Here is a 21812-nt window from a genome sequence, read left to right on the forward strand (position 1 = left end):
GCTGAGAAGTAAAGGGGGAAAAAAAAGGCTGGCCCCATTCATGTCAGAAGAATGTGCATTATTTATATTTCAGTTAATCATTTAACATTTGTAACAAGTGCAATTTGTAAGTCCTACATAGTGTGTGCAAAATTTCAAGATTTATGTGCTGTCTCACAGAGGTCAATGCACTTAACTTTTAATGTGTGAAATCTTACACAGTTTGCTACATATACCTGTACAATATTGTTAAGGTTGCCCTTGATTGTTTGTTCTTCTTTGTGTATTCTGTAGATGAACAACAGGATGGAGTTGACTCAACACCAGCATTGAAACTGGAGTGGCCAGCTTTCCTGTAACTTTGACTTCGTCATCAAGTTTGATTCTCTGTAGACAGACAAAAAAAAAAAAAGCCCAACGATGCTCCTCCCTCGACTAACTCAGGCTGTTAGGACCTTTGCTGATGTCACTGCAGATGAAGAACCCTCAGATGGTGGGTCAATGACCTTGGCACAGAAGAGGGTCTACCAAGCACGCAGAACAACATCTCCAGGTAACAACTCAATCAACAGAAAATGGCACATTTTTCTTCTTCTTCCGATGAGTACATCACTCTCAAAGAGTATTGTCATACTGTTTTTATGCCTCCGCCACGAAGTGGTGCCGGAGGCATTATGTTTTCGGGTTGTCCGTCCGTCCGTCCGTCCATCCGTCCGTCCTTCCGTCCGTCCGTCCGTCCGTCTGTCCTTCCGTCCGTCCGTAATGAATTTTGTGGACAAGGTAACTATCAAAACCTGTTGAGGTATCCTAATGAAACTTGGCATGTATGTGTATTAGGGGGTGAAGTTGTGCCTATCAACTTTTGGGTGCACATGCTCAAGGTCAAAGGTCAAAAGGTCAAGGTCAAATACATAAAATTTCACTTTTTCCACCATATCTATTGAATGCCTGAAGATATTTTCTTGAAACTTAGTGTATACATGTATTACCCAATTAAGATTCTCTGATGAAAGTTTGCGCCATGAGGTCAAAGGTCAAAGGTCAAAAGGTCAGGGTCAAATACATGAAATTTCACTATTTTCGCCATATCTATTGAATGCCTGAAGATATTTTCTTGAAACTTAGTGTATACATGTATTACCCAATTAAGATTCTCTGGTGAAAGTTTGGGTCATGAGGTCAAAGGTCAAAGGTCAAAAGGTCAAGTAAAAATATCAAAACTTCTTTTTTTTTCTCCGTGCCTTGGAAAATTGTTCAAGGTATCTTTATGGAACATAGTATATACATGTACTGACTGGAAGTGATTATCTAGAGAATGTAGGGTTCATGGGGTCAAAGGTCAGGGGTCAAAGGTCAAGTGCAACACTTCAAAATTTTACTATTTCCCTCATATTTATGCAATGCCAGCAGGGTTGTTATTTTTTTACATTTGGTGTATGCATGTGTAACCTAATAGAAATTCTCTGGAAAGTTTTTTTTTTTCTTCTTTTTTTGCCTCAAAGGTCAAAAGGTCAAAGATCAAGTGAAAGTGCTGAACTAACTTTTTCCTCCATATCTCGAAGTGGCTCAAGTTATCTTGAAACTTAGTACATATTATGCATGTTCTACCTGAAAGTGATTATCTTATGAATTTTAGGGTCAAGGGCCAGATGAAAATGGTAACAATTTACTATTCAATTCAGAAATTGCACTTTTTCTCCACACCTGTACCTTGAAAATTACTCAATGCCTAAATGTATGAATGGGTCAAAGTCAAGTTAAAGTCCTTAAATCCCTAGATACATGCTCTCCTATTCATCCAATTAAACCTAGGTCAAGGAAGGTGAACATTCAACACATTTGTGACAAACTTGTCATTTCAATATTTTGCCAATTTTGTGAAAATGTAATCACGCATTGTCCACATGTACTATCTAGACCTATTGGGAAAATCATGCATTATGGCGGAGGCATACCAGTCGCCAAAGCGACATTTCTAGTATCCTATTGTTATCCTATGGTTTTAGATTTCTTAGCATATCTGGCTGAAATATGTATATTTGTATCCACAAATGATTGATTTTGTGTCCTCCTTTCATTTGGGTCGCTTAAAATAATTCATACTCATTAGCCCCACGTGGCAAATTTACCGGCAAATTTTATAAACTTCATACTTGACTGTAAGGATTTTAGTAAGTACACGTGTAACTTGAAGTCAATCATGAAAATTCACCGAACAGCATCTTCTTTTCTGTGGCAGGTCTGACCTGGAAAGAGCTAGGAGAAGCTGTTCTCCACAGCACAACAGGGACAAAATCTGATGCCACGACCTCTTTACGGAGTATCGTGCACCTTTCTCGCAGCATCGGTGAGAACCTCAAGCACTGTTAACTGCTCTTATCCATGAAGAGATAGGAAAATCACTTTTCTGTCAAGGATCTGTACCTTTGTTAGGTCTCTGCATTGCAAAATATCCTTCTTCTTACACCTAATGGAAGCAGGGCTTTCTGGATAAAACATTGCGTCCAAAGATCAGAGCAACAGGATAAATACTTCTGTTGTGACGAACCTGTAGTGTTTTTACAAAATTGTACATGTTCAAGATCTTTGAACGACAAAGACATGCTTTAGTAGTCTTATATCGTAGATGTTCCGTGGATGATTTTGTAATAATAAAGTGCATTATGTCATCATCCTAGGAACATTAAAATGTAACATGATAATGTGTCTATAGAGCATTGAGGTGCCTTCAATGGGTAGCTTGTCTGTCTTGTGTTTTAAGTCCCAGTGAGTCTAGCTGGGCAGTGATGTGTGTAGTCAGCTATCCCCTGTAGGAAGATGCGAAACAATGTTCCTCAGATAGGGCACAAAAGGGATTCCATGTGTGTGAGACAGTCACCACCCATGCATGTAAAAAGAGGGTGCAAACCTGGTTGAATGGTCAGCCCCTCACACCCGAACCACAAAATGGGCGACTGATACTAACTCCTTGTGATTCGCCCCACGTGACTAGCAATCTTATCAACCCAGCACCTTTTCCCATTCACATGAAGGTAATAAAGTGTGTGGCATATGTGTGGTAACAATTTTTGCGAGATTGAAATTTGTGAATGCATTAATGAGAGCTGCCTTAGATCAGGATCTTTACCTTCGCCAAGGAAGGAGGTAAATGTTTTCATTGCCATTGGTTTGTTTGTTTGTCTGTTTGCAAATTAACTAAAAAAGTTGGGAACGGATTGAATGAGGAACATGTGGGAAAAGTTGATAGTGACATAAGGAACAGATAATCAAATTTTGATAGTGATCCGGGAATTTTTATGTATTTTTCAAAAATGTTTGACCTTTTGGGAAATAGGGTCAATGAACTTGGGAGTTCAAGCAGGGCGTATTTGAGGCTTCCTCACACGCATTAAAACATGCCCTGCACAAGGCGCTGCGTAGCATATAGGAAGCTGTGTGACGTAAAAAAAAGGCTTCTATATTGGGAAATTTAGTGATTTTCAACATGCGTATATGGGTGGAGATGAGCTGCTTGGTGGAGGATTGCGCTCTCTGCTTTTCTAGTTTCTACATTGTTCACACTCTTTTCCAATTCCTTTGCAGCTGGTGCTGATGCCACTCCCGAAGCTGTAGAAGCCACCGCCGTGTTCCTCTGCAGGACTCTCCACAATGCAGCCAACGTCAGTCGCACTGAATCCGAAGCTGTGTTTTCTTCCGTGGGACCTCACTCCACAGAGCACCTGATGAAAGTCCATGGTGAGATCCTGCGTCTACTGCAGCCTGTCCCCAAAGAGGTCACGGAGGCACTGTTTGAACCCGACAGACCTGAAGAAAACCCAAAGGAATTTGGACACAGCATCACTTTCTCCTATGATGACAGGACCATCGATGTTGATGGGTTTGATGATGTTCAGGTTGAGCCTGCCGCGGTTCCTGAACGTGAAATTCGCTTCACACATTCCTCCCACTCCTCAAACAGCACCAGTGATGCCAAAGTGGGCCCAGCAAAGGGGCAGGCAGATTCTAAACTAGCTTGGCTGGAGGAGGAAGTGGGTAAGACGCTGTGCCGGGAAGGGAGCAACTCTCTGGGATTGACAACGGATGCCCTCTGCAAGAAGCTACTTGTGGAGCTCACATCGGCCAAGACAAACGATGAACTTCAGACGGATGTGAGTCTAATTCAGGTTGACATGTTTCGAGACTGGCGTTATTCTGTGACTAAAGCCCCATTTTAACAGAACCTTTCAAACTAGAGCTACCTGGGTATCGTTCAGGTCATCTTTTTTTAACCCTGCCTGTTAAAACAGTTCCAGCAAAATGTTTCTCGGATGTTGCTGCGATGACTTTTGCCAAATTCTGCCCTAGCCAGTTAGGGTAATTGCCGTGGCATTACCTTGACGTTACCATGACACTACTCTGCCAACCTGCCTATTAGAACACCACTGTGGTTTTTACATTCCTTTGATACACTCAACATACATGTGCACCATTGCAGATAGAGAATAATTGACATGCCGTGCCCAAATCACACGCACTAATCACTTTGAAGTTGAGATCGGTGATTGTATAAACATGTTTCGTATGCACAATCTAAAACAATAGGTGGTGCAGGTGCTGGCCAGTGGGTGGGGTAGTTGCATAAAGAGGACACACCTCCTTTGTGGAAACCTACCCTGGTATCAAAGGTTTTGAGTGTGTTTCTGTTCATACGCTACACCTCATTCTCTGATGCGGTTACCTTGCCCGATGTGAGAAATTTTATTCTCTGGACATTGTTGCAGCATTGCTGCAGGGAGGTCTGTTAGAATAAGGTTTAAGATCATAAGTTTGGGGAAATTATGGTACACATTACCAGTTTCTTCAGTTCCATCTATGCAGAATGTTTTAAATTTTTCAATTTGCTTTGCTCCATATTGCATAAATGTGTTATGTGTCCCACCATACTCGATATGCACATTAACCATTTGTGTACTTTGTGTACCAATTGAGTACCAATTGGCACAGAAAGTCCCATTGTGTTGTACACACTATTCAAAGTCCATAGCACAGAAAGGGTTTAAAACTACTATCTCAAGTCAATTTCTGTAGCAATGTGTGTTTGTCTTCTATCTACTTGACAGCTGTTTGATCTCCTTGGCTTTGACTGCTTTGAGCTGATTGGACAGCTGCTGACCAATCGAAAAGACATTGTGACGGAGGCCACTCAGACCAACTTGGCCAGAATAGCTGCAGGTCAGAATATAAGTAGAATTTCCAAGTATCTTCAAGTTTTGAAGGAGGCAAACTCTACAGGAAGATTATGAGTCTCTCTACCATAATCTTGACATAGACAATTTGTACAGTAAAGTCACATAGGCTGAAAATTCGCAAAGGTTCCTTAAATCTAGTCTGTAGGGCATGTAAATTTAATAATAAAAAGTAATGAGAGAAAGTAGTGACATAAAAGTAGTGACACATCGTTTGTGCCAACAGACATCCAGTAATAGATGTGTGTTTCTGTGGGCATGTGCGAGGTATGCCTACAATATTGGCGTTTTTGTTTATTTCACGTTCTTAACCAAAAAATATGGCTTTCAGTGAATCTGCCTTTGTGAATGTTCATCCCTTGGGTCTTCACTGTCCAGATATTTTGTGGTCGGTCAGTAGGTGCAGGTCTTCAATACCAAAACTTTTTCACTAGACAAAGGACATGAGATAAATCAGAAGAAGTTCCTGTCCTTAGAGTAGGACCATCACAATAGAACCATTGAAGGATGGGTTCCAAACATACCGAGTACGTGCAACTCCACCCATTTGTGTTAACCCGTTGAAGACAAGTCCCGAGAATATTCGGGAAGGCATCTATGGGAAATGCGTGTTATAGCATAATCAGTCCGTCCTCAACGGGTTAACTTTACTTGTCAAAGATGTGTGTAATGGGCAATGCTGCTGTCCAGTCTAAAGGAAAAGGATTGCAAAATGCAGTCTTTAAATGCCATCTTTACATTTTGGCCTGTTTTACAATTGAGTGCTGGTTCGAAGTGGATCAGGAATGTTGCATGGCGATAAAATAAGGATGAACATGCAGACATCTTTATCGACTGATACCACAGAGGGACGCAAGGAGCGCCTGAGTAACCAGAAGCCGACCTACGCCACCCAGGTGACCATCCAGTCTGAGAGGGAGAAGGAGCTGGAGAAGGCACTGCGAAAGGAGGAGAAGCGACTGCTGAAGAGAGAGGCAAGGCAGATTGGGGCGGAGGAAGGAGGAGGAGGAGGAGGAGCTGGTGGTGGAGGGGAGGAATTTGACCCCCAGCTTTTGAGAGCCCAAAGGTGAGGTGATATCAAAGAGGTTATGGGTTTCTTTTCTTTCTTCATTTGTAACCCCTACCCCAACACCAACTCACAAAATGATTAGTTACCTCCACCAGAAAATGAAACCTACAGCCGATGGAGGTTATGTTTTCGGTTCTGTATGTCTGTCTATCTGTCTGTCTGTTATACGTTTGTCTGTCTGTCTGTCTGTTTTTTGTACAAGGTAACTCAAGAAGGAATGAATGAACTTTCTCAAAATTTTCAGGGTGTACTCATAATGATGTAAATGGTGGAAGGTCAAGGGTCATAAAGGACGTTAAGTCTCCTAATAACTCAGGAACAGATGAGTGGATTTTCACCAGACGTGTAGGGTATGTTCATAATGAAGGACAAATGAAATGATGTAAGTTGTGGTCATGAGGTCAATGGTCGAAATTCAGGGGTCGAAAGGACACGAAATAAGCTTAATTTCCCAATAACTCAAGAATGGATAATCAAATTTTCACCAAACTTGCAAAATGTATTCATAATGAAGAAAGAATAATTTAATTTGGGGTCATGCGGTCAAAGGTCACAGGGGTCTTAAAGGACATAAAATAAGCTTCATCTCCCAATAAGTCAAGAACAGATGATCATATTTTCACCAAACTTGCAGGGTGTGTTTATAATGAAGGAAGAAAGAAATTAAAATGAGGTTAAATTTGGGTGTCATGAGGTCAAAGGTCCTTGGTCCATAAAGGACTATGCTGGACTGCAATATCACGAAAATTGAGCTGTGTATATTTCAGTACTGCAAGTTTTGTTTGCCTCGAAAGTGTTTGGTGTAGATCAGATGTCACTATACCTCTTATATTTGTGTCAAAGATATTGCGTACAAAATGGCGATATTTCAACCATGGCTGTCTGGCGAGGAGGTCTGCTGTCTTGAAGTGCTTCTCTAGTTATTGCTGTCATTGCATGCGAGCATCCAGGCTCACACCATGGTCACCTCAAAATATTATTCGTTTGATTTTGTCAGAGAAAACGCTCTCAGGAATGCAAAGCGTGCCCCTCTTTTCACATCCACCCTTGGTCTCGAGAAAGTAACCGGTGCCCCCAGAGAGTGCTATCCGAACGTCTACGACTCACTGGCCACAGCACAACTCTCTTCATCCTTCATAGCAGGAACCAAGGTGAGAAGCATGGCACTGGCGACTTGGGAGTCATGCTTCAAGCTTTGAATAAAAAGTTTTGTAACAGTTGATAAAGTCGATGCATTCTGATGCTTTTTTTTTCTTTTTGTGTGTTAAGTTATAGTGTGTAGGAACAGCGTTTTTGTTTTCCACGTTCTGAAAAGAATCACTATCAACTTTCTCTTGTCCTGTTCAGCAGTGATACATTGTAATGATCGGTTACATGGTCTGTAATGTTAATTCTTTTCCACTTTTGGTCTGTCCACCACTTCTTTACTTCTTTTTATATCTTTCTATCTACCTGTCTGTTTATCTATCTATCTATCTATCTATCTATCTATCTATCTATCTATCTATCTATCTATCTATCTATCTATCTATCTGTCTATCTATCTATCTATTTCTATCTATCTATCTATCTATCTATATTTCTATCTATCTATCTATCTATCTATCTATCTATCTATCTATCTTTCTATCTATCTATCTCTCTATCTATATGTCTGTGATTGTATCTATCTTTCTAAATGGTTTATTGCCTATCATTTTCTCCATTTCTTTATAGTATTCCTTCTGTTTGTCTTTGAATTAGTCTCCAATTCTTTTTTTTTTTGTGTATGATATAGGCTGCATTTATCTAAAAAATTTTTGAGGCAGAATCACGATCCTAAACGCGTTTGAGGCATTTTCAGGAGTTAGATAAACGCAACCATGTTTTCAAACGCGCTTAGAAACGCCGTTTTGAAACGCCTTTCAAAGGGCGTTTTGAAACACGTTTGAGACCACGATCGCCGTTCTGTGAGTAGATAAACGCAATGCCGTTTCGAAATGCGTTTATATCTCAAGGTCAAGTCCCAGCTGTTTCCGGTTGTGCTCTCTACCCATTATTTGTGTGTGACTGAGGAGGCATGTTTGGTGGTATACAGTTAACCTTTACTTCCCAGGTCAAACGGCGCAAAGCAGCTGCGCAGTTACACCACTCGAATCGCGATTGTATGATGGTTTAGATAAACGCGGCTCCCCGAGAATCGCCTTTCAAACCATGTTTGCAAACACCATTCCAAACGCGTTTTGAAACGTGATTCTCTCTCTCAAGTTAGATAAATGCAGCCATAGTCTATTCCTATAATTATATCCATCCAGTAATCAGGAAACAAAATGTAGTGTGCCTTGATGCAGGGGTTGATGAGATACTCGGGCATCATTGCAGTAAAGGCATAGGTATGACTGTTTAGCAGGTGTAGGAATATTCACCAATCCCTCTTGTTCCCCCAGATGATGCTGCCGTGTGGCTTCCAGAAATCTGCCAACAAAATCTACGAGGAGGTCATCATCCCGCCATCTGAGCAGGCGCCCGTCAGCGTGGGCAAGAATCTCGTACCAATATCGCAGCTCGATGACGTGAGTCCCTAATTTTTCACCAGTAATGCCAAGGTCTTTATTAGCTATGAAGGCCAGTCTCCTTCATTATGTGGAATTTCACTCATAATAAACTATTATGCCATTTTATTTAGCAATAGGTCGATGTATGACACATTTACCCCTTACTATGATGAATTTGCCGATTGGCACAGATGATTGGAAGTTTATGCATTATCAGTGAATAGAGATTGCCTAATCCCCTTGGTAATTCCTATTGTGTCATTTAATTATGGCCTTCTTGTCAATCTGAGGCATGTTGCTAAACCTGAGTCGGCTTGCTAAATTTACAACCAGGGGGGCATTTCATGAAGGAACTTGTGGGATAAAATATCTGACAAGTCTCTTTTATCCGACAAGTTTTGAGAAATTCTTTAGTCTGATTGGCTGATTCCTCTGAATTTGTCGGATATAATTGACTTGTCGGACATTTTATCCGACAAGTTCCTCCATGAAATGCCCCCAGGTCAGGTTTGGATGGATTACTGTATTGTTGGTGAAAAAATCTTGGCATGTTAAAAAGTGAAGTGCTTGGCATAATTATAAAGAGTTAATCTCTGCCATGAGCAGTAGGATGAGAGGAATATGCTTTGTGTCACAAGATGATGCTAGTCAACATGTTGAGTATTGTGTGCTGTACAAATATTCAATGTAAAACCTGCAGTAATGACAATGAATTCTAGATTTTGTGTAGTATGACTTAATACAAAAATATGTTGCATTAGCTATTTCTGTGAAGTACCACAGTGCCCCTTGTGAAAAGGAGAGTGTAGATTTTGCTTTTGTGTCTGCGAGATTGGGTGTGCTATCTGATGTGTCAGAAGCTTGTAGTGTTCAGTCATTGCTTGTATTTGTCACTGTTGAATAAAACTTCAATTAAATTACGGCTGGCGCCACATCTTTAAAAGTTGGGAGGGGGTGGCAGTTCATATTTCTGGTGCCACTTCCAGGTTGCGGTCATCAGCTAAAAACAAAGGCACTCAGTGCAACTTTCTGGTGCCGCTTCCAGGTCTTTTCAGCTGACATGCAAAAAAAAAAAAAAGAAAAGAAAAAAAGAAGAAAAGCCCTTAACTGCACTTCTAAGCCCTCTGGTACAACACAAAAAAAGCATAACCATGTTTTTTATATTTGTTCATTTGTTTGTGTGTTTTCTGGTGCCACTTCCAGGGTAGAAAAAAAAAGTGGACGGGCCCAAATAAAAGTGGTTAGACCCTATGTATTCCTATGTATTATCCGAAAAAAGTGAGCCCACCCTTGGCAAGGACTTTCGGCTGCATTACAAACATACATGTTGGGTTTTGAACCCCTGAAATTTTTTCCAGATTGGTCGGGTTGCTTTCAAAGGGATGAGAAGCCTCAACCGTATCCAGTCGGTCGTCTTTGAGACGGCCTACAACACCAACGAAAACCTCCTGATCTGCGCGCCGACTGGCGCCGGGAAGACGAACATCGCCATGCTGGCGATCCTTCAAGAGGTCAGGAAGCATGTCCAGCAAGGCGTCATCAAGAAGGATGAATTTAAGGTCAGTCACAGACGCACGACATGGGCACTTGATTTGAAGACAGAAAGATCTATTCTCGCCATGTTACTCCTCTACTGCTGTGCATTCAAGAAATTATTACTGAACTTTGCAGCACAGAATCTCAAAAACATTTAAATATTTTCTGACTTCCTTGTGATTGGATCTGTTTGTGTCTGTTTCGTATTTATTTTTGTATTGTTTGCATTTGTTTTCATGTATGTTTCTTTGGAAATTGTTATAATTGTATGTGGGGATGAAAATATGGAAGGGTTTTGCTAATGAACTGAATTTCACTCAAGTTTCAGACAGTATCATGCTGTGCACACTGTAGATACTGTATACGCCAAGTATTTTGCAAGGTTTTTATTTGTTTGAATTTTGTGAGTCGGGTGCTATTCGCGAATCTAAAAGCATGCAAAAATATTGACTCTGATTCCAATATGAATGTGATTTGCACATATACATTTTTCCGCTCAGTACTGAACCTCACAATCGCGAAATTAACCACTCATGAAATTGTCGTGAAGTCCTGATTCGCAGAAAATTAGGTTAGCTGAATATATAACAAATGCAAACAAAAGGAAAAATGAACTAAGAAAATGGAATCCCATTTTCTTTGCTCATTTTCCACTAGCTAAATATATGGTGTATACAGTGGTAGACTACACATATGGGACATGTATATGGGAAGTGTACAGCCTTCCTCATGATGTAGCCAATCTTGTACTCTGCTGTTTCATCTGTGCAGATTGTGTACGTGGCTCCTATGAAGGCGCTGGCAGCGGAGATGGTGCGCAACTTTGGTACCCGCCTCTCGCCGCTTGGTCTCCTGGTAAAGGAATTGACCGGTGACATGCAGCTGACCAAGAATGAGATCATGAAAACTCAGGTGAGATCTTGATGCCATAACAGGCATATCAATATAAAGCAAGTTGTAGTTACAGTGTGTAGCTCATGCGCACTCTATAGGTACAAATGACTTTTCTTTTTTCTCAGTTGGTTAGGCACTTCACTCGTTTTCAAAGCAAAATAATGTATAAGTCAGTGTTAAATACCACAAGGAAATTACATACAATCTGTAAGTTCAAGCCTTGCCAACATAGGCCCCGTAAAGTTTACATCCTTTATATAGCAGGTAATAGTTGTTCTGATGTTTTGACATGAATGTAACAACTTGCTTTCTGTTGAATATCAGCCATCTATATGATACTCGGCAATGTAGTGATAAAGGATGATATGTCTTCTTTGCACATGAACAAATCTTTGCTCACAAATCCATTGGATCGTTTCAACCATCCAGATGCTCGTGACCACACCCGAGAAGTGGGACGTTGTAACCAGGAAGAGCACGGGTGACATCGCCCTCACCCAGCTGGTCAAGCTCCTCATCATCGACGAGGTCCACCTCCTGCACGACGACCGCGGCGCTGTGATCGAGAGCCTCGTGGCCAGAACTTTGAGACAGGTTAGGTTTGAGTCATCAAAGGTTGTAGATACCGATGGGGTAGGGTTCACAACTCATTGTTCACTGTGTTCTGAAATGCTTCCCCAATGGAATTACCCGACAAGTTTTAGTGGAATTGTGCTGCAGAAATTATAATCTATGGTGTCATGAATATGCATTTGTACAAGATGGGTGTGGTCTCTTTGGCCCACGTTGGAAAAAAGATGGATCGAGACTGGGACGATGCTGCTTGAGGCAAGGGAAGAATGAAGTTTTCCTATTACTTCAAGTCTAATATCGTTGGTGGTGGTGATTTGTTTTGATCTCAGAATGTGTGACATGTTGTTGTGCCACCATATTTCCCTCCCTTCTGTAATAATGGTCATTGGCAAATTGGCAACTCATGCTGGAGTGATGTCATCACTGATAGGCTCAGATGTCTGAAAACTGATTAGCCATGAATAGAGATTAACTTTATCCCCCTAATTACCACTGTGTCACCATGGCCCTCCCATTGGACTTACATGTACATGTAGGCACATTGCTACACCTGAGTGGGCTTGCTAACGTTAAAACTACCATAAATCATGGTGTATTAGCCACACATATTTTCCCGCTGAAACGGGTCAAAATCAGGGTGCGGTGTATACACCGTTCCAGACAATACTTATTGCATGTCTGCATATAGTGTGCTGACAATGTTCGCTAATGTGTACAATCTCAGCTTGCCTGTGGATAGTTACAAGTAGGATAGTTGAATGTTTAAATATGTTGGGCATTGTACTGCAAAATTTCCTTCTTTTTTTATAAATCAGCACATTTTTTCGTGCACAGAAATTTCACTCAACTCAAGCAGCATGTCAGCAGTATCTTCATCCGTTGCAAGGCAGTATCTGGTGGGCCGTATTTTTTTGCCTGACAGCTGAAAAAGGGGGTTGCAGTTAACCTGTTGACAATGGACTGATTTCGCTATAACACGCATTTCCCACAGACACCTGCCTGAGTATACTTGGGACTCGTCCTCAACAGGTTAATACATTATTTATGGTAGGCCATGTTCACATGGATTACTGATGACTCATGCAAAAGTTCTGCAAATTAAGCGAAGTGCCTGGGCACATAAGTCTAACATCTGACTCCGTTCTCCCTCTTACAGTAAATACCTCAGATGTAATTCCAAGATACTCTTTTTATGCCTCCGCCAACGAAGTGGCCAGAGGCATTATGTTTTCGGGTCGTCCGTCCGTCCGTCCGTCCGTCCCGTTTTGTTTTTGTCGATATCTCAAGAACCGTGAGGTGGTTTTGCATCAAACTTGGTATGAGGGTATATCCTGGGGGGATAATACTTTGTTTGGATTTTAGGGTCACGGGGTCAAAGGTCAAAGGTCACAGGTTATTTTGTGAAAAAAAGGTTGAAATTTCATGTTTTTCTTCATATCTCGCAAATGGTTCAAGGTATCTTCATGGAACTTAGTATATATGCATGTACCGATGGGCAGTGATTATCTAGGGAAGTTGGGGGTCATGGGTCAAAGGTCAAGGGGTCAAAGGTCAAGGTCAACTCCTCAAAATATCACTGCTTTCCTTATATTTATGCAATGCCTGAAGGATTTTTTTTTTTAACTTGATGTATGCATGTATAACCCAATATATATTCTGTGGGAAGTTTCTTGTCAAAAGGTCAAAGGTCAAAAGGTCAAAGGTCAAGTGAAAGTGCTAAATTGCACTTCTTCCTCCATATCTCAAAAGTAACTCAAGGTATTATCATGAAACTTACATATTTATGCATGTTCTACCTAACAGTGATTCTCTTTGGAACTGTGAGGTCAAAGGTCAAAGGCCAGGTTTAGATAATACTATTTTACCATTTGATACTGAAATTATACTTTTTCTCAATACCTTGAAAATTACTCAATGCATAAACTTATAAAAGGGTCAAAAGTCAAGTAAAAATCATGAGTTCCCCCAAATACCTGCACTCTGACGTTTTAATCATTCATCCAATTAAACCTAGTTCTAGGAAAGTGAACATTCAGCACATTTGTGGCAAACCTGTCATTTTAATATTTTGCCAATTGTGTGAAACTTTCATCACACATTGTCAAGACATTGTACTATAGACCTATTAGGAGAACAATGCATTATGGCGGAGGCATACACCAGTCACCGTAGCGACATTTCTAGTTTTTTTTTTTGTAAGTGGTTGACAGTGATTTTATCTATGTGTACACATGTGTCCAGGTGGAATCCTCACAGAGCATGATCCGCATCGTAGGCCTGTCGGCGACGCTGCCCAACTACATCGACGTGGCTCGCTTCCTCAACGTCAACCCGTACATCGGCCTATTCTTCTTTGACTCTCGCTTCCGTCCCGTCCCGCTGAGCCAGACCTTCATCGGTATCAAGACCAGCAACATCATGCAGCAGCGGAAGGACATGGACATGGTTTGCTACGAGAAAGTTAGAGAGCTGGTGGACCGGGGCCACCAGGTAACAGTTTTCTCCTCTTCACAACTTCTTTGGCATCTCTGCTTTTTCTGAATTTCTTGTCTCTTGTTTCCCCCATTCTTCTTTTGATCAATGTGATTTTTATGCCTCCGCCACGAAGTGGTGCCGGAGGCATTATGTTTTCGGGTTGTCCGTCCGTCCGTAATGAATTTTGTGGACAAGGTAACTATCGAAACCTGTTGAGGTATCCTAATGAAACTTGGCATGTATGTGTATTAGGGGGTGAAGTTGTGCCTATCAACTTTTGGGTGCACATGCTCAAGGTCAAAGGTCAAAAGGTCAAGGTCAAATACATAAAATTTCACTATTCCCACCATATCTATTGAATGCCTGAAGATATTTTCTTGAAACTTAGGGTGCGTTCGAACGCTCTAAAGCGAACCACAGCGAACTGAACTAAAGCGTACCGTACCGTACTGTGCTAGTTTGGGAGCGTTCGAATGCTCTGTTGAGAAAGCGTACCTCTCGATTTATTTTTAGAAAAGGTCACGCTTGTTTGTAGCAAGAAGGTCATTCACCTTGCGCTTGACCTACTTACAGCTGTCCCGAACTAAGAGAATGATGTTTTTGCATTGTGACGTATGCGCATAAATACGCGCATGCTTTACAACGAACTTTTGGTACGCTTTGGTACGCTTTTGGAGCACATCGGGAAGTGGTCCACTTTTGGCTCGGTACAGTACGGTACGGTACACTTTAGGAGCGTTCGAACGCTCCCCTGGCGCGGTACGGTACGGTACAGTTCACTTTAGGAGAGCGCTCGAACGCACCCTTAGTGTATACATGTATTACCCAATTAAGATTCTCTGGTGAAAGTTTGGGTCATGAGGTCAAAGGTCAAAAGGTCAGGGTCAAATACATAAAATTTCACTATTTCCACCATATCTATTGAATGCCTGAAGATATTTTCTTGAAACTCAGTGTATACATGTATTATCCAATTAAGATTCTCTGGTGAAAGTTTGGGTCATGAGGTCAAAGGTCAAAGGTCAAAAGGTCAGGGTCAAATACATACAATTTCACTATTTCCACCATATCTATTGAATGCCTGAAGATATTTTCTTGGAACTTAGTGTATACATGTATTACCCAATTAAGATTCTATGGTGAAAGTTTGGGTGATGAGGTCAAAGGTCAAAGGTCAAAAGGTCAAGTAGAAATATTAAGACTTCTTTTTTTTCTCTGTACCTTGGAAAATTGTTCAAGGTATCTTCATGGAACATAGTATATACATGTACTGACTGGAAGTGATTATCTAGAGAATGTAGGGTTCATGGGGTCAAAGGTCAAGTGCAAGACTTCAAAATTTTACTGTTACCCTCATATTTATGCAATGCCAGCAGGGTTATTTTTTTACACCTGGTGTATGCGTGTGTAACCTAATAGAAATTCTCTGGAAAGTTTTTTTTTTTCTCTTTTTGCCTCAAAGGTCAAAAGGTCAAAGATCAGTTGAAAGTGCTGAACTAACTTTTTCCTCCATATCTCGGAAGTGGCTCAAGTTACCTTGAAACTTAGTACATATTATGCATGTTTCATCTTAAAGTAATTATCTCATGAATTTTAGGGTCAAGGGCCAGATGAAAATGGTAACAATTTACTATTCAATTCAGAAATTGCACTTTTTCTCCACACCTGTACCTTGAAAATTACTCAATGCCTAAATGTATGAATGGTTCAAAGTCAAGTTAAAGTCCTTAAATCCCTAGATACATGCTCTCCTATTCATCCAATTAAACCTACGTCAAGGAAGGTGAACATTCAACACATTTGTGACAAACTTGTCATTCCAATATTTTGCCAATTTTGTGAAAATGTAATCACACAGTGTCCACATGTACTATCTAGACCTATTGGGAAAATCATGCATTATGGCGGAGGCATACCAGTCGCCAAAGCGACATTTCTAGTCTTTTTCTGATCTTCTCTTCCTCCTCAAACTCCTTCGTGTCTTTTTCTACTCAAATTTTCTTTCTCTTTCTCAGTTGTTTTCTCTTCTCTTTCCCTTATTTTTTCTCCACCTCATTCTTTTTATTCCATTTTTGTTTTCCTTTTTCTCTTCTGCATTGTCATTTTCACCTCTCTTTCTCTTCCTCCATGTTGTTCTTGTTCTTGTTTTTTCTTAATATAAACTTTTCTCTTCTTTTCTGCTTCTTCTGCTAGCCTTTTCTTCCTTTTACTCCTTCTACTTCTCTTTTACTCCTTCTTCTTCTTCCTTCTTCTTCTTCTTCTTCTTTTCTGCTTCTTCCTCCTTCTTCCTCCTCCTCCTCCTTTTCTTCTCTAACTTCTTCTTTATCTTTTCTTTATTCACCTCTATTTTCTTTTTTTTTTCTCTGTCCGTATTCATATTGTCTATTTTCTTTCACAACCATGTCATAATGTTGTCAACAAATTTGAACAACAACAGTGTTAAAAAAAAAAAATCTTATTCCTTTGTTAGCTTGGATTACCGATCGGCTTCAGAAAACCCTTCAGTGTTGTGAACAATATCCAAAATTCCTGGCACAGAATGAGTTAAAGCCAAAGCAAAATTCTTTTGTGCTTGCAGAACTGTTGATTTTTGTTCTAATCTGTACACTTATGAATAAGAAATGTGTGAAAGAATACCGTGACAGTTTCTGTTAGGTAATGACAAAAATAAGGAAATTTTAACCAAAAGGGTTCACCTGAATTACTACAATTTCAGAGCTTACCTGGTCATGGTTAATATGGAAGGTTTAACATTCGATAACATCAGTTATGATACATTGGTCCATAGTGGTAACCATCGCTCATAGGAGTGAATTACGTGCAGTTTTTGTGATTCAATACTGCTTCTAGGACATGATTCAGTCATCAGGTACTAGCAGCGTTCTACACACCCACGACTTAATGGGGAGGGTGCTTCTGGAATAAAAGTTGGGGTTCTGACTTTTATAATTTCACGCTCTTTGATCTCAAAATACTACAAAACAACTTGATATCCTGGCAAATAGTGCCAGCCAGACATATTTCTTGGTAAATCTTTCCAATATATAACTAGCAAAATTCCAAATGATGGAAGATGAATGTTGAGGTCCTGCCGAGTACTATGTTTTAACTTTAATGAGCAATGGGCAAGTTGAGAAATCCCGAATTTCATGTCTCTTGCCCTCCTCTCTCCACCTCCACTCTTCTCATTGTTGGCATTTCTTCTTCCTGCAGGTAATGGTCTTCGTCCACGCACGGAATGCCACAGTACAGACTGCCCTCTATCTACAGAAGACAGCCAAGGAGGAAGGAGACGCGAGCTTGTTCCACGCAGCCCAGTCTTCAGACTACGGATCGGCTTTGAAGCAGGTACTCTTTCCAACAGGCATTAACCCTCTGTGAGCCAGTGCAAGCTATGAGGGCACAAGGTTTCTGTGAAGAAATGACAAAGAGCTTGAGTGTGTAAAGGCAAGCAGAGTTTTTAAATCTCTGCTTACCTTTAATAATAGGGAGCTTTAGATTTTAGACGCGCGGACGTTCAAAGGAAAAAAAGCATGTTCTGAGCTTGCGCAGTAGCGCGCGTAAAGTCAATCTATTTTTAGCTTGCGTCGCCTGAGTTTTTCACTACGCGTACTGGGCTATTTTCACGTCCGCACAGTTTGCGACGTAGAGAGCTTCTTCATACACTGATCATATGGGGGCGCGATTTTATTTTTTATACGTTGCGTCCCAGCGTAATCTAAAGCTACTTTTCCACACGACGCAGGGAGAGGAGAACGTCCAGCGCAAGCGTCGGCTCAAACGTCCGCGCGTCAAAATCTAAAGCTCCCTAATATCAATGTCAGCGATCACAGATGATTATCACTGCCACTTCTTTGAACTGAATTCAGTCATTGTTAAAGGGATAAGATAGTTTTGGTTGAGATGGGGCTTCAGGTTTCCAACTCTTTTCGTGAAATAATGAGAAGCCTCATTTGAAATATGAAATAGCATGCAATTTTATGAGGATTTCGAAGTTTATTTGATGAAAATTGATTTTGAAATGGCTGAGATATCCAAAGACAAAGAGGTCCAAGTGAAAGGCGGGTCTCACCTTTTCGGAAGACCACTTTGTCTTCCTTTGTTTTTTGATATCTCAGCAGTTTCAAAACCAAAATTTCCATCAACTAAACTTTAAAATCCTCGTAGTATTGTATGCTCCTAAGTATTTCATAAGTGGTTTATAATCATCTCGCAAAAAGTTGAAATCTGTATCCCCATCTCAACCAAAGCTATACCATCCCTTCAAGTTCATTTAAATATGTCAGATTATTTGTGCCATTCTATGATTGTGCCCAGATTGCCAAGTCCCGAAACAAGCAACTCAGAGAAGTGTTCCCCGATGGGTTTGGCATCCATCATGCCGGGATGCTGAGACAGGATCGCAACCTCGTAGAACGCTTTTTTGCTGCCGGCTACATCAAGGCCCTGGTGTGTACTGCCACTCTCGCCTGGGGTGTCAACCTCCCTGCTCATGCTGTGGTGATAAAGGTTAGTGTAGCATTCCAGATAAGATACATGTATATTGTAATCAGTATCATCCCCATCATCCTCATCATCATCCTCATTATCATCATCATCATCATCATAATCCTCGTCATCGTCATCATCGTCATCAACGTCATCATCGTCATCATCAACTGCATCATCGTCATCATTATCGTCATCCTCATTACCTTCATCGTTATCATCTTCATCATGATTATCACAATAATCAGTGTCATCACTACTGTCACTGCAACTGACAGTAGTGATGACAGTGATTGTTGTATCATCATATGTGACCGTGCACCTCAAAACGAACATAAAGTCGCACACACTGATTTTGCGTGATGACTGAAAATAAGTGAAATGGGTCAACCTAGCCGAACTTGACTTTTTCATATTTTCTGAAAGAGCGGGTCTTCTTTTACATTATGCTAAAATTTGGTATCATAAAACGGGCAGGAAAGTGTGTTTTTTTTTAGCAGATTATCTCGAACATTTTTGGTAGAATAGTGTGATTAGGTGTGTCTTTAGAATCCCTTTTTCATTTCTGAAAAATCTTGTCCACACTCTTCACTTTCAACTCTAATAACTTTTGAAAGGAGAGTGCTACTGCTTTGAAAGTTGGCATTAACTACGGACAGAATGTGTTAATGAGGCATGCTCAATTTCAGTTTAATCTGATAATCTCTTCATTGTTGTTACTCTGGTGGTTTACTTCCTGTTTTTTGTCCCATTCATCGCACAGCCAGCACGGTTTGGTAAAGATTAAGCGCTTGAATAGACACTGTACTTCAGAGCCTCTTTTCTCAGTTCACACTTTTCCTGAGTTTGTGCTTCCTTTCCAATATTTAGATAGGTTAAGAGAGTCCATTTGATTTGAGTTATACATCATTTTAAAGCTTAAAGTCTGCTCTTTCAGAATATGGTCTTAACTAAAAATTCATGTCTGGCGACTTTTTGTTTGTTTTGAGGTGCAGGGTCACATATGTGACTCGCTACAACAAAAGGATCCAAAAGTCTGGGAGGATGATTTTCTGAAAATGACATGACATTATTCCCTTACTCTTCCACTTTAATATAACATGACTCATAAAAGTACTCGGTTGCAGAGATATCGATGATTTTATTAGCGCATGACAAATGGTTCTGGAAATCAGCGTTTTGAGAAAACCGCCTTCAAAGTTTTCCTTCCGATGCTATCATGATCAAGGGGAGGCAAGGCAGTTTCTGCCTTGTGACAATAGAAGGTATGCTCCTAGCAACCTCCGTGATGTTCATCCAAGCTTAGCGCCAGCGATCTACGAGTGACCGGTCAGTATCCAGGATGTCACGCACTGACCAATAAGATCACTCACTCATTGCTAGGGGCGGAGTCTAGCTGCGTAGCTAAATCCAAATCTTCACACACGTTTTTGTTCTGTTGAAAGTCGGAAAATCATGGCCCAGAAAAATGCTAATTTCTTGCTTTTCCTTTAATCATTTAGCGTCGAAATTTCGGCAGATGATAGACCATACATTAGACTACAAAATTATACCAAAAACAGAAATCTGATTGTTTTGACTGATATTAATATCTAACTTCACTTTCGATTTTCTCAACTTAGCCGTCAGTGACTTAAGGATCCTTTTGTTGTGGTGGGTCACACATCTTCATTATCGTCATCTTCATATTTACCACAGTATTTATCATCATTTTAATTTTTGTCTTACAATTGTGGTCACTGTGCTCGTTATTACCTCTGCTTGTGTTTTTGTAGTCCTCAGTTATGTCTTTTAGGTATTGTCAGTGACATCCTACATTGATTGTACTTGAATTTCTGGCAAAAAAATGTAAATTGTTGTTCAGACAGCTATTGGATACTTTAAATGATGGAATTTTAGTGCAAACAGTCCAAAAAACAAAATAAGACTTTATGGTTATTCCAATTCAGTTGGTGTCATATGCTATGCTTTTCATATTAACTGTTTTGTTTTAAAGAAACTGTGTCAGAAGTCATCAGTAATTTGATTAGACTTCTCTGTCTGATCAAACAATAGGATGTAAAGTGCATACATACCATATCTTTTAGGAGTTACATTTCCCCTCAGTTTACCATTTGTTGTATGAAACCTAGGGCAACTATCATGAAGAGCAATTAAAATTAAGATACTGCAGATCTTGTGAGAATCCAAACTTATGGTTGGATCAATTACAGGTCACATATCAGCACTCATCACATCATTTAGCCCTTGCCTTGATGCTTATCATCATCACTATTAGCATTATTACCAGTGCCATCCAACTGCTTTTTCATTTTAACACCATCTTCATCTATCTTACTATTCTTCTGATATGTTTCTTTTAATACTGAAACTACACAAAAATGTTTGTATGTATGTGTGTATGTAAGTTTGTTGCATGCAAGTGTGTCCATCAGTTTCAACTTCATTAATGTTAGTTTAATTCTGGTTGGCATCCCAGGGTACCCAACTCTATGATGCCAACAAAGGGGCCTTCAGGGACCTGGGAATCCTCGACGTGTTACAGATTTTCGGGCGAGCCGGACGTCCCCAGTACGATCACTTTGGCGAGGGGTATATCATCACGAGCCATGACAAGCTCAATCACTACCTCTCGCTCATGACGCGGCAGAACCCCATTGAGAGCCAGTTCATCAACAGCCTGGCCGACAACCTTAATGCTGAGGTGAGAACTGGAGATCCCTCACTCTGAGCCAGAGACATAAAAGATGTATTAAAAAGGATAGCAACTCTCGATGGAATGGCAACTTCCCATAGCAACAGCCAATCAGGAAGCTAGATTCTTGTCGTTACCACGACAACTGCCATGCCAGCAAGAGTTGCTATCATATCAACCTAATATGAAATGGGGCTCAGATGAGTTCTTGTGAAGTGATTTTTTTTTTTTTTTACCATATGAGTGTCCATTCAACTGACATCTGAGATTCATTGTTCTGTTATTTAAATGCCACCTAGGTTTCTCTTCATATGAAATGTCATAATCTTTATTATTATTATTAT

The 21812-nt window shown here is 40.4% G+C and overlaps 1 protein-coding gene across 1 annotated transcript in view; it reads left to right on the top strand.

The window, feature by feature from the left end:
• Positions 1–399: 399 nt before the first annotated feature.
• The window catches only part of LOC140242723 (activating signal cointegrator 1 complex subunit 3-like), a 68302-nt gene continuing 46889 nt past the window's right edge, over positions 400–21812 (top strand). Inside the window, exons 1-14 of the mRNA XM_072322482.1 lie at positions 400–532; positions 2219–2326; positions 3562–4127; positions 5079–5190; positions 6051–6270; positions 7271–7424; positions 8700–8825; positions 10166–10366; positions 11115–11255; positions 11667–11831; positions 14052–14300; positions 17499–17633; positions 18603–18794; positions 21253–21477. Of these exons, the coding sequence (XP_072178583.1) occupies positions 400–532; positions 2219–2326; positions 3562–4127; positions 5079–5190; positions 6051–6270; positions 7271–7424; positions 8700–8825; positions 10166–10366; positions 11115–11255; positions 11667–11831; positions 14052–14300; positions 17499–17633; positions 18603–18794; positions 21253–21477 (2727 nt within the window). The remainder of the gene's footprint in view (positions 533–2218; positions 2327–3561; positions 4128–5078; positions 5191–6050; positions 6271–7270; positions 7425–8699; positions 8826–10165; positions 10367–11114; positions 11256–11666; positions 11832–14051; positions 14301–17498; positions 17634–18602; positions 18795–21252; positions 21478–21812) is intronic.

The sequence above is a fragment of the Diadema setosum genome, chromosome 19, assembly GCF_964275005.1.
Source record: "Diadema setosum chromosome 19, eeDiaSeto1, whole genome shotgun sequence".
NCBI classification, from domain to species: domain Eukaryota; kingdom Metazoa; phylum Echinodermata; class Echinoidea; order Diadematoida; family Diadematidae; genus Diadema; species Diadema setosum.